Consider the following 13,375-nt stretch of genomic DNA (forward strand, 5'->3'; position numbering starts at 1 on the left):
TATCTGACTAATATAAAAGATTCTCGTTTTTTTCCCCCTGTATTTTATATATATATATATATAAAATACCCTGTATTATGTTGTCTAAATTTTTAAAAAATTTAAAAAATTATTATCACCTACATCTATCTTTCATTGAAGTCAATTAATAATGAGGTAAATATTGGCTTAGTTTGGTGAGGAACCTTCCTCCACTAATATCTATTGACAACTCACCTATAACTTAAGAGTTTTGGAGAAATGGTTAAGACACTAAGAGGTAGACTGATTTGCCCACTGTTACACAGTTAGAATATATCAGAAACAAGACCTGACTGAACTCAGATCATCTTGACCCGAAGGTAAGCTTTCTATTTAATATGCAAAAGCTACAACTGTTACCATATTTATAATTTTTTTAAAAAAAGTTAGGTGATTAGACCTTGTCTAGGGTCACATGTACAATTAGTGCAGAATGCCTAATATAATTATTCAAGAAACATTTGTTAACAAGAAGGGCTGTGTTAGCTCCTTGGAGAAATATAAAGTTTAAAAAAATAGGATCCTTGTCCTGAAGGAATTTATAGGACAGAGTGGGAGATGAGATACACAAATAACTATCATACAAAATATCAAGTACAAGAAGGGGGTCAACAAAGTACGAATCTAACAGGGGAATTTGAAATATGCAAGTAACCCATATTTAACAAATGAAAATAATGCAAAGTACTAAAGTCTGAATGTGAAAAGGAGGGAAAAGATGTTTCAGGATGTCACCTTTGAAGATAGCAAGGAATTAAAATACTGTTGGGGGACAAGTGAGAGGAGAATATTTTAGGCATAATTGTGAACAAAGGAAGCGTGCCAGTGTATTAATTGATCACCTGGGCAACTAGGTTGGGGAATACAGTACTTGAGGGCAAATAGCAAATCTCTTCATTGTGAGGAAAAGGAAACTAAGACCTAAGAAGGTCACACAGTAACAGGATTTTACTGGTAACCCAAGCATTATGATTTCCTATCTAGTCCTTTCCAGTATATTATGTTGCCTTGATTTGGTTAGGATTGGGAGATCTAATTCAAATCTAACTTCAGATATCTACTAACTGTGTGACCCTGGGCAAGTCACTATCTGTTTCAGTTTCCTCATCTATAAAATAGTTTGGAGAAGGAAAGAGCAAATGATTCTAGTATTTTTGCCAAGAAAATGCCAAATGGAGTCAGAAAAACAACAGGAAAACACAAAAGAGATCTATACAACCTCTGCATTTTGTTCAAACATTTTATCTCATAAAGCTAAAGCATCTAGAGCCAGAAGGAAATCTTAAAAGTTATGAAGGGTCCTTTACAACCTGGCTCCAAAAAACTTCAAACCATCACTCCAAGTGCTATGCCTCAGTCTCCCTAAATTGTTCTGTCTCAGTCTCCCTGATAGCAAACCTCCCCCCCCCCCCACCCCGTTCCTGAGCATTAGGACTGAGATAATTAGGGCTGGGAGCCCTGATCACTAGCATTCCAAAGAGTCATAAAACTCCAGTTTGCTTATCTCAATATTTGGGTATCTTCTGCATCAGACATCCCAGCTCCTAGAATTTGTGATTCTTCTTCAACCCTAATCTGTCAGAACTAAATTTATGGTCCTTCCCTGGAAGTTCCTGCTCACCAGTGCTTTACACCCCTTTCTGCCTTTGTTTCCTTGATTGCTGGAGCCTTATAAGACTCTGGAATGCCTTACTCCTTGCTGGATACTTTGAGACAAGAGTCTGATCCAGCCAGCTGGGGTCAACATGGATCCTGTTTTGTTCCCAGGCCAAACTCTCCCTCTAGTAAAATACTAAAAACCTCTAATCTCTATCTTGCCTCAGTTTCTCTGGCATTACAAAAGGTTATTAGAAATGACTCCCTTGTATGACTCTTATGGTGTAGGCCAGGGGTCCTCAAACTTTTTAAATAGGAGGACAGTTCACTGTCCCTCAGACTGTTGGAGGGCTGGACTATAGTAAAAACAAAAACTATGAACAAATTCCTATGCGCGCTGCATATATCTTATTTTGAAGTGAAGAAACAAAAGGGGAACAAATACAATATTTAAAATGAAGTAAAGTTAAATCACCAAACTTACCAGTATTTCAATGGGGACTATGGGCTTGCTTTTGGTTAGTGAGATGGTCAATGTCTGGTTCCATATTTGTCACTGCTAGCTGTAACAAATGACGCAAGTATGCATCCGTTAGTCTTGAACTGGTTAGAGATTTCAAATGTTTCATACTAGAAAAAGTCTGTTCACAGGCATAAGTGCTGCCAAAGATGGTTGTCATTTTGAGTGCATGGTTCCTGAGATGAGGATATGTCTCAGAGGGGAGAGATGCATAGAAATTATGAAGGCTGCTTGACGTGAATGCATCTTTCAGAGAGTCACAATTCTGCAGTTCAGCCAGTTCTATTTGGTAAATTGTATCCACATTTTCAATGTCAATAGAAAATGGGTTATGGAAAAATGTCCTGTTCATGGAGATGAAGCTCTTTAAATCTAAATTGGAACTCCTTTTGCAATTTTTCCAGTGAATTCACACATATTTTGTTTGGGAATGCAATCAGCGGTTTTTCTGCTAACAGATTTTGAGTTGTGGGGAGATGGCAGAAATTTTCCTCCTTTACTTGTTTGATGAGGAGGCCTAATTTTACTTCAAATGCTTTGACATGTGATTGCATATCACAGATGAGCTTCCCCTTTCTTTGAAGTTGCATATTGAAATTGCTGAGTAGCTCTGTTACATCTGTCAGAAAGGCAAGGTGCCAATGAGCTCTGGTGGTACTTCTTTGTTTTTTGAAAGCAGAAAAGTTGTAATCTGTGGAAGTAAGTCATAGAAATGTTTCAAAACTCTCCCTCGACTCAGCCAATGGACTTCTGTGTGATATAGAACATCTTCATACTCAATATTTAGCTCAGACAGAAATTCCTGAAATTATCTGTGATTTAGTGCATTAGCTCTAATGAAGTTAATACAAGATACCACAATTTTCAAAACAGAGTCCCACTTCAGTGATTTACTACACAGCGCTTGTTGGTGGATGAGGCAGTGTATGGCTGGATGAGAATGGTTATGCTTGTCCATCTCTTGGTTAATGTGAGCAATTACTCCTTTCTTAGACCCCACCATGCTAGGAGCACCATCAGTTGTCACGCTGGCTAGTTTAGCCCAGTCCAGCTCCAAACCATTCAGTTTGGCAAACCTTTTCATAGATATCCTCTCCTGTAGTTGTTCCTTTGATGCTTTGCAGTGCAGCAAGCTCTTCTATGACTTCAAAATAATCATTTGCCCCATGAATAAAAATCAGAAGTTGTGCAGAATCACGAACATCATTGCTTTTGTCGAGTGCCAAGGAAAAATATGATTTTTTTTTTTTTTTATGGAGTTTTGCAAATGCTGATGCAGATTGTCTCCCATTTCTTCAATCCTCTGTGTAATTGTAGGTCCTGAAAGAGTCCCTGTACTAAATAAATCAGCTTTCTCTGAACACATCTCTTTGGCAACAGAAAGGCGGCATTCTTTAACAAATTCTCCCTCCACGAATGGTCTGCCAGTGCGTGCTATTAGCTTGGCCACTTGAAAACTTGCTCACAGTGATGAAATATGTAGCTGCTTCTGCTTCACAAAAGTATTTTGTTGAGTTGTCAATGTATTTTTCAGTTTCATTATTTTATCTTTTCTCACTTCTCCAACCAAACAATCATATTTATCTTTATGTTGAGTTTCATTGTGTCGATGCAAATTATATTCTTTGAACACAGGCACTATATTCTGGCATATCAGACATACAGCTCTTTCCTTGTACTGCATGGAAAAAGTAATCCTAAGTCCACTGTTCTTTGAATATCCTACACTCTGAGTCAATTTTTCTTTTTCTTGACATCATTATTTCCTAGGGATTCCAAATTGCTATTAGTAAAATATCTATATTATTATCTATGTGTGTGTGTGTTATATATATATATATATATATATTAAAATTTTTTAAAAAATTTAATATATATATTATATATTATATATATATATTATATATATATATATATATAAAATTTTAAAAAAAATATAAAAAATTTAAAAAATACAGTGCAAAACCCCTTTTTTTTTTCCCCCCCCCCAGCAATTTAACTTTACCCCGAGGGCCCAAATAAGATCCTTAACTCCCCGGTGGTGGTCCACTGTAAAAGGCCATGGGGGTCAGTTCTCCATCTTCTGCATCTCCTCCCTTCCCCACCACACCCCCGCCTGGGGCCCTCACCTCGTTCACCTCACCTCTGTCTCCGGGCTCCTCAGTCCAGTGTGGGTTGGCCAGGTTTAGGTTATCACCCATCTGATTTTGCCAACCGGCGGCCTCATAAATGTCCTCCCCCCCATGTTTAATTTGTGACATGGACCAACCCCTATGCATATTTTCCCTTTTCCTCTCCCCCTTTTTTTTTTTCCCCCCCCTTTTCTCCTCTTCTTTCCTCCCTCTCCCCTTCCCTTCTTCTTGCCCCTTTTCCTTCTCCCTTCCTTTCCTCCCTTCTTCCTTCTTCCCTTTCCTTCCCCTTCCTTCTTCCCCTTTTCTCCCCTTCCTTCTTCCCTCTTTTCCCCCTTTTTCTTCCCCCTTTTCCTTTTCTTCTTCCTTCCTCTTCTCTTCTCCCTCCTTCTTCTCCTTTTCCTCTCCCCTTCCCTTCTCTCCCTCTTCTTCCCCCTTTTCCTCTTCCCCCCTTTTCCTTTTCTTCTTCCTTCCTCTTCTCTTCTTCCTCCCTCTACTCCTTTTCCTCTCCCCTTCCCTTCTCTCCCTCTTCTTCCCCCTTTTCCTCTTCCCCCCCTTTTCCTTTTCTTCTTCCTTCCTCTTCTCCCTCCTTCTCCTTTTCCTCTCCCCTTCCCTTCTCTCCCTCTTCTTCCCCCTTTTCCTCCTCCCCCCTTTTCCTTTTCTTCTTCCTTCCTCTTCTCTTCTTCCTCCCTCTACTCCTTTTCCTCTCCCCTTCCCTTCTCTCCCTCTTCTTCCCCCTTTTCCTCTTCCCCCCCTTTTCCTTTTCTTCTTCCTTCCTCTTCCCTCCTTCTCCTTTTCCTCTCCCCTTCCCTTCTCTCCCTCTTCTTCCCCCCTTTTCCTCCCCCTTTCCCCCCTTTCCTTTTTTTTTCTTTATTCCCTCCCCCTTGCCCCTTTCCTTTTCCCTTTTCCCCCTTTTCTTTTTTTGCCTTTTCCTCCGTTCCCTCCCCCTCCCCAGTTGCCCCTTTTTGGCCTGGTTTCCTTGGGTTTTCCAGTTTTTTCCGCCCCCCCCCCGGTTCTCCCCCCAACCTTTCACCCCTCCCGGGGAAAAAAACCCCAACCCCCTCCCAAGGGCCCCGGGACCTAATCCAAACCAAAACCGCGGGGCAAAGGCCCAAAAAAAGGGTTCCGCTTCGCGTCGGCCCCATTTTGAGGGAGGCCTGCCCCAAAAGGTTAAGGAAAACACCCTTAGAAAACGGGGGTTCCCAACCCCCGGGCCCCCCTTGAACTCCCGCCCCCCTTCCCCCGGGCCCGGGCCCCCCCCCCTCCCGGCGGGGGGGAAACCACCCCAAAACCCCGGAAAAAAAAAAAAAAAGGGGCCCGTTTAAGGGCTTCCAAAAGAAATCCGGGAAAGGGCCCTCGGATCCAATAGGTAACCCGGGGTAACCGGGCCCCCAAGGCCAAAGGCCGGAAAATTTGTTTTTCCCTCCAGGGGGGGCCGGGGGAATTGTCCCCCCTGGGGGGCCCCTTTGGGTTAAAACGGCCGCGGGGGAGCCCCGGGGGGCGGGGCGGGGGCTGCTGCCGGAACACACACGCATTCACACACTCCCCCCCCCCCCCCCCAAAAAAAATCCCCTCCTACAGACGTGTACACGTTGCGCTCCCCCCGTACTAACTGCGGCCCACGGTTAGCGGCTCCCTCCCCTCACACAGACACATCCCTGCCCCGCGATGGTCACCTCAGTATCCACAACCTAGCAATACAGCCCCGGCGGTTGTAACGGAGTCGGCCTGCAGGAGCCAGCTGTGGCTGAATTGAGAATAGGTGTGATCTTATTTACTACAGGGTGGAAAAGGGGTGGTAAGTACGTGTGGGCCAATTATAGGTTCTCCCAGCTTCCTCTGAAGCCTAAACCTAGACCTAATTTAGTAAGGTTAGGTTAAGAACTGGTTAAAAAGTCTTCTTCTTCCTGTAATTTTAAATACTTTATAAGTCACTTTGAACAAAAAGCACTGATTTTTTAAATAAAATAATCTTAAATAATTTTTTAATTTTTAAATTTTAATTTTAATACATTTTTCAAACCATTTTTTTTTTTTTTTTTTTTTTTTTTTAGTTTTTATTTAATAGCCTTTCATTTACAGGTGTTATGCATGGGTAACTTTACAGCATTAACAATTGCCAAACCTCTTGTTCCAATTTTTCACCTCTTACCCCCCCACCCCTCCCCCAGATGGCAGGATGACCAGTAGATGTCAAACCAATTTTGATTTCCAAGTGTAAAATTTTAAAATTTTCTTCTGGGCAAAATGCTTTTTGTTAAAGGCAATGAGCCATAACCATCCACTTAGACTTATGTGCTGCCCCTGAGCTCTGCTGAGAAAGCCAGCCCCTTTTAAGGGAAATTTTTTTTGTTTCTAAGAGGGTAGCTAGTCTGAAAATTGAAACTAGGCAACCCTTTGATGTTTATTAGAATCTTATCGACAGGTAAAGCACTGATGTCCATTTAGTGCAGTGATTTTCTTTAATTTAGAATCTTAAGAGGATAGATTTAAAGCTAGAAGAGGTCTTGGAGTTCATTAGATGGCTTCTCAATGAATTGCACTTACCAGGAAGAAAGAAAATAATTTCTGGAAGTTTATTATGCCCACTGAGTCAAACTCTCATTTTAAAGATGAAGCACATGTTAGGAGATACAAAGAGGTAAGGCCATGCGATCAATAAGCATTTACAAAACACCTACTATGTGTTCCATGCAGGAGATAAGTCTCTGAAGTGAAATTTGAATCCAGATATTCCTGATTCCCAAATGTAGTGTCTGATTCCCAAGCTTAGGGTCCAATCTACTACTATGTGCTGCCTTTTAGTCTTCGGAAATGAATGAGTAACCAGACTGAAAGAGTGGTCAATAATAAATTGATGACAACTCAGAAGGGGGTTTTCAGTGGAATTTTCTTGTGTTTAACATTTTTATCATTAACTTAGGTAAAGGTACAGGAGGAATATATTTGGTGTAGTGTATAGAACACTGAGTTCAAATTTGGCCTCAGACACTTAACTGTTTGTCCCTGGGGAAGCCATTTAACCCTTTTTGCCTCAGTTTCCTCATTTGTAAAATGAGCTAGAGAAGGAAGTGGCAAACCACGCCATTATCTTTGCCAAGAAAACCCCTAATTGGGTCCCTAAGAGGCAGCTACAAATGACAATTGAATGACAATAAAGACATTGATGGAATGTTTATCTGATTTGAAGATAACTAGAAATTGGAAGGGATAATTAACTCATTTAGATGGAATTCAAAAAGAGGTTGATAGATTGGAACATTTGGCTGAGTATGATGAACTTTAATAAGGATAAATGTAAAGACTTACATTTAGATGACAAAAATTTCTATCTCAGTACAAAAAAGGGGAGGTGTGGCTAGATATCAGTTCATCTGGAAATGATCTAATGATTTGGGTGAACTACAAGGTTTACTATGTGAAAGTCCTGAGATGGCACTCATGCTATTGTAGGCTGAAGCCAGCTAATGAATTCATTCCCTTTTTAGCCCATTAGAACCCAAAGTACTAATGAAGACAGGACTTTACTAGGTTTTAATGAAGTCAGAGGCACAGGAGGGGAGGGGGAGAGTTCAGGGACACAATTGGTGCTTATCCTGGGGTATATAGACCTGGAAACTGAATATTGGTTATGCAGTTCAGCTGCCCAGCTCAGACAAGACTCATGATGTGTACATGAGAGTATATAAAGAAAGATTGATCTAAAAGCTTGAGGTGTTAATAGATAGTAGTGGTTTTGAAGAGTTAAAAAATTATATACCAACTTTGCAAATTTGCAGTCTCATTTTTTTTTTTTAAGAAACTAGCATCTTTTTTGCATTAAGTTAAATTGTAGACCGCATTTAGAATGTAAATGCATTAATTAGAAAAGTAGGTTAAAGCAGATTTTAGGTATAGGCAAATAATAATTATTCCATTACAGTTAGATTAAGAAGCTGTATAGTGTTCAGGATTAGTAAAGTAATACTTTGGTAATATTCTGCCCAGGTCAGACCATGTCTAGAATATTTTGTTTTGTTTTGGACACTACGTTTTTAGGAAGGATGTTGATAAAACTGGATCCAGGTAGGGACATCCAGACTAGTGAAAAGCCTCCAGTTCGTGTATTATAAGGCTTATTTGAAATTACTGGGAATGATTAGTTTAGAAAAGAAGAGAGAGAGGCATATATTAGGTTACCTTAAGTACTCTAATGTGGGAAAGAGATTAGAATTTTTCTAGGTGATACCACAGGGCAGAACTAAGATTTAGGTAGAAGTTAAAATGAGACAGATTTGGGCTTGATGTGTACAGTAGAATAGATCTTTACCATATCAATTGACTGAAAGATATAGGAAATATAAAATCTTTCTGTTCTTGTTGTTAGTTACAGAAAAGCTTTACATATCCAGTAGAAGTAAATACCATCTTTAAAGATCTCTTCTAAGATGGTATTTTCTCATCCATTGATCAAAGTCAAGATTCCTTAAAAAGATTTAAACAACAGAAAGAACCATGTTCAACAACTCATTGATCAGAAATAGCAGGCAAGGCATACAACACCTCTATGGAGGTCTATAAATTAACTGGAACAAAATAAAATAAAACTTTTATTAATTTATTTAATAAACCTTAAAACTTTTTACATGTTTAAAAATGTTTAGTATGTAATATGTTCTTTTGTTTCATTTCACTTGTTTTATATCATTTTGCATGAGTTTATAACATTGTGACAGTTTTTAATTCATCATGAACCCTCAGCTTTATCACATTAGATATTTTTAATAGTTTATTTTTCCAGATCTACCCTTGACTATAGTCAGTAGATTTTCACTGGGGTGTAAGTCTGGCAAGTTCCCAGACCATCAAAACATCTTTATCTCCATATTTTAAATAAATTAGCTATTTATGATGTGTAGTGAAGTTGTTTAGCTGTATTTTATGATTTGGAGACAATTTTTTTTTCAGTATATCAGGATTCATTATTCCTCAATAAGGATGTCTTCCAGAACCACTAGAAGTAAAAAATCTCTAAAATACTTTATTTTGGGGAGAGTGGGGTATGTATGTAGATGTTTTGCAATTTGATGTAAGTGGCCAGAACTTACAGGCAAATGAGTATTGCTTCTGATAAAGATTTAATATATCTGGGAATGAAAAAAGTGAATTTCATCAATAAAAATTACCTATTTTTCTTCCAATTTTTAGTACCACAATCTTTGTATTTTCTTGCCCATTTCAAAAAAATTTTTTTTTAAATATATGAAGGTATATGGTTAGCAATGGTTAAATGTTTCTGTTCTCCCTGTTCTTCCATCTTTGAAGTTGGTCAGATACTGCATATTAATCATTAACAACCTCATAAAGTTCTTAATCCCTCTGAAAGGCTTTACTTTGGGATTGAATCAGTCAGTTCAACAAAAATTTGATATTATGGAGAATTGGTTTTTGTTCTCGTTTGCTTTTTACTTTTGCACTTCAGTTCTGATTGATCCTTTTTCATTGTAAGCTTAAGCAGTCTTTGAAAAGAAACTTGAATTTCACCTGTAACAGTCTTTGAAGCTTTGAAGCTATACTCTTTTGAAGCTTTTTGGTATATTTCCTTATAGTAATAGCCATTCTCAAAAACCACAGAATTAAAAGCAACAAAAGAGAGCAATGATAAATGTATGCACGGCATGGATTCCATCACTTAAACTGACAAGGAACTAACTAAAGGTAGGGAAATCTGGTAAATCTAGACTGCTCAGGGACACTCTTTTGAAATAGCTTTGTGTCAGAAGAAGTACACAGGCATGTCCATGTATATCATAAAAGGAAGCTATCAAAACATTGCTTGATCCAGAAATTTATGTATTACCTTGTGTTTGTTCATGGTGTTCACCACGATCATGAAGAAGATGCCCCACAGATTGCAAATTAAAAACATGCTCTTTGGATGGTGAAGTCTCTAGATATTTGTGGATGGCATTTTGTGTTGCTTGCCCTGGAACACTACAGAATTTTGAAAATATCTGTAATAATTCAATATCTGCAATAATTAAAAATTTGTCTTCACCATCCATCAGTGATTTATAAAAAGTGGATGAATTACTGCATGTATATATATTCATACATACACACACACACACACACACAGCGCCTATGGAGCCTCATCTTGCTATTTTTATATCTTGGACAGACAGTACAAAATGAACCCATTGGGATATGGAATTATATGTAAATGGGAAGAGAGTGGGTTTGGATTGCCTTTGGAAAATTCCATACCTCTTTTAATGATTACAAACTTTGTCCCAGAAATATTGTCACAAAAAAGAGGATTGGAATTCAGGTCCTCCCAATATATTACCAAGGTGATTTTTTTTTTTTTTTAAACACCTTGTTTAGGGTTTATGCCCTTCTACCATCTGATACCTTTCTACTATCTGTTATCAACCTGCTTTTCCCAGTTTAGCATAATCTCATAAATAGAATGGTGGAGGTTTCTGATATAGTGAAAGTTGAGGTAGGAATTAAATGGATTTGAATGGTTGAGTGAAGAGCATTCTTAACTTTGGGAAGACCTGATCATATTTGTAAGTAAGTAAAAAAGAGCCAGAGGATGAAGAGTGTGCATGAAAGAGTTCAGTCCTTAATATATCAGGGTCTTAGAAGAAAGAGAGAATGGGATCGTAAGTACTGATGGCTGGGGAGTTGTGTCGCTTTCCTGACCTAGTGAATAGGAATGCATTTTCCTATAGAAACTTTACAGAAGCCAAGATAGTGTTTTTAGTTCAGACCTTGGGGTTACGCTCTTGTTTAAGGGAAGGCAAATGGATGATGATTCAGCAAAGGATTTTGAAAAGGAGAGTTAGGTAGGAAAACCACGAGAAAATGTCATAGGAGCCAACAAAAATAAGACTGCTTAGAAATGAGGTAAGTTCAATAGTATATGAAGCTTCTGAGAGAGCAGCGAGTATGGAAGTTACTTTATAAAGAATTTTCCTGTATATAAATCTGAAAATTGATGCTGCTATCTATTTTTAATTCTAGGTTTCCCTTTTGGTACTTAGATTCAATGTGCTATTATTCTTCTTGTTGTCAGTGAAAAACAAACCTATTTTATATTAAACACCTTTTAGAAAGGTATCACTAAAAAGATGTATGATGCATTCTAAAGTCAAATAAAAATATTTACTTCTTTTTTGTAGTGTACATTAATTCTTGTTCTTTTGCATCATCTTTGACATCAATGCACTGTGTTATGTTGTGACTTCTCAGTTGTACTATCCACAGATAATCAGAAACTGTTTGGGCTGAAAAACCTTAAAAAAATCTTTAAAAATAGTTAAATGATACATACAGTATGGTAAGGTATAGTTTATTATCTGCACCATTGGGGGAGTGTCCATGTCATTGATAAGGATCTTTCAATGGAAAACTTCAGTGAAGTCGGCATTTTGTTTAAAGTTAAGACAGAGTAAGTAATCAAATTTTCTATTCTTAGGTATACTTCAGTCACTATCTATTCCTGGAACTTATCAAGAAAAGATTACTCATCTAGGAAATTCTTTGAAGAATTTAACTTGTTTAAAGTCTCTAGATCTCTCACGCAATTCATTGGTTTGTCTGGAGGTAAATTTTTGGTTTGTTTTTGTTTGAAAGAATGCTATTCAAATTAAGCACAGAAAACATAATTAGCTAAAAACATAATTTCCTTTACCAATAAGTAAAATTTAATCCCTGTATTATTTATTTTGTACTATATTTTTGGCTTAAATTCCGAAATGATATTCTTTGGTATGGCATAACAATTTCTCATTGAGATAATATATCTTAAAGAAGAGATCCTAGATGAAAAAATAATTTTCCTTTGTATAAACTTAAAATATTAATAAGCTTACACCCTAATTGTATGTTCCCATAACAAGATTCTTAAAAATATTTAAACATACATTGAAAAGCAAGATGATTGCTTTTTAAAATGAGGACTGATACACTTAATTTTCCAGTAGCGTCAAAACCCTTTCTTGGATATCCACCTTAATGACAATGATAGTATTTTGTCTTTATTCCCATTCTGGCAATGACTTTCTGTTCAACAGGTGTGACTTTTATTTTTATGTGGAAATCTTTGTTAGTGATCTATTTTATTTTTTACAACTTGAAAATATACTAGAGTACTTTTAAAGAGTTGGAACAATTTTGCTTTCTTTTTTTCTTTCTGTTAACAGGGTATTGAGTATTTAGCATTATTAGAAAATCTCAATCTATACTACAATAATATTTCCTCGCTAACAGAAGTATTTCGACTTCATCAATTAACTGAACTGAAAGATGTAGATTTGCGACTGAATCCTGTAGCTAAGAATGAACCTGATTATCGTCTTTTTCTTGTGTATATAATTCCAAGACTCAGACAGTTAGGTAAGAGAGACAAAAATCATTAAAGACTTATTTTTTTCTAAATGGTTATACTGTACAAAAATGAAATGATAATGTTTTATATATGAAGGAGTTGGTACTGATTAATTCAGACCTGCATTTTTTTTTTCTTTTGTAATGAATTTACTTTTATCTACCTATTTGGACCTTTGTATTTGTCCATGTTTCTTAGTGGCATGGGTATATGAGTAGACATCAGATTAAACTTCTTGATTTAATAGTAGTGAGTAAAGCTCACTTTTTTAATTTAACATTTATTTTTATTAATTTTTAATTAATCTACTTTAATTAAAGTAATTTAAATATTTAATTAATTCATGACCAAGTATCTAGTATAACATTTGAAATCATAAAAGATTAAAAACAATTTTTCCCCATACTTAGAAGTAATAACTCTCAAAATCCTTGTACTTTTCCCACAATTATGTGCAGAATGTAGTATGAATCAACGGTTGCTTTCTTCTTTGGACTAAAATATTTCAAATAAGAAATTGCTTTCTTTGTAGTACATGCTATATAAAATAATCTGTAAGAAAAACTTTAATTAGCATTTAAGTAAAAAATGGAATTGACTAGAGGTTTTAAAAATTAACCCTATCTGCTATAAAACTTGTTGGATCAATGCAATTGTGAATCAGAAAGATAAGATGCAATCTTTTGGGCCTAGTTTTCCCAGCTAAATTGAGGAAAATAATGTTATGTTCCT

At 37.0% G+C, this 13,375-nt stretch overlaps 1 protein-coding gene across 3 annotated transcripts in view; it reads left to right on the forward strand.

The window, feature by feature from the left end:
- Window positions 1–13,375, forward strand: part of CEP72 (centrosomal protein 72) — a 72,802-nt gene that overhangs the window by 12,940 nt on the left and 46,487 nt on the right. For all 3 annotated transcript variants that reach the window (XM_031946079.1, XM_031946077.1, XM_031946078.1), the window contains 2 exons: window positions 11,732–11,859; window positions 12,459–12,651. In XM_031946079.1, coding sequence (XP_031801939.1) covers window positions 11,732–11,859; window positions 12,459–12,651 — 321 coding nt within the window. The remainder of the gene's footprint in view (window positions 1–11,731; window positions 11,860–12,458; window positions 12,652–13,375) is intronic.

Source organism: Sarcophilus harrisii, chromosome 1 (genome assembly GCF_902635505.1).
Source record: "Sarcophilus harrisii chromosome 1, mSarHar1.11, whole genome shotgun sequence".
Lineage (NCBI taxonomy): Eukaryota > Metazoa > Chordata > Mammalia > Dasyuromorphia > Dasyuridae > Sarcophilus > Sarcophilus harrisii.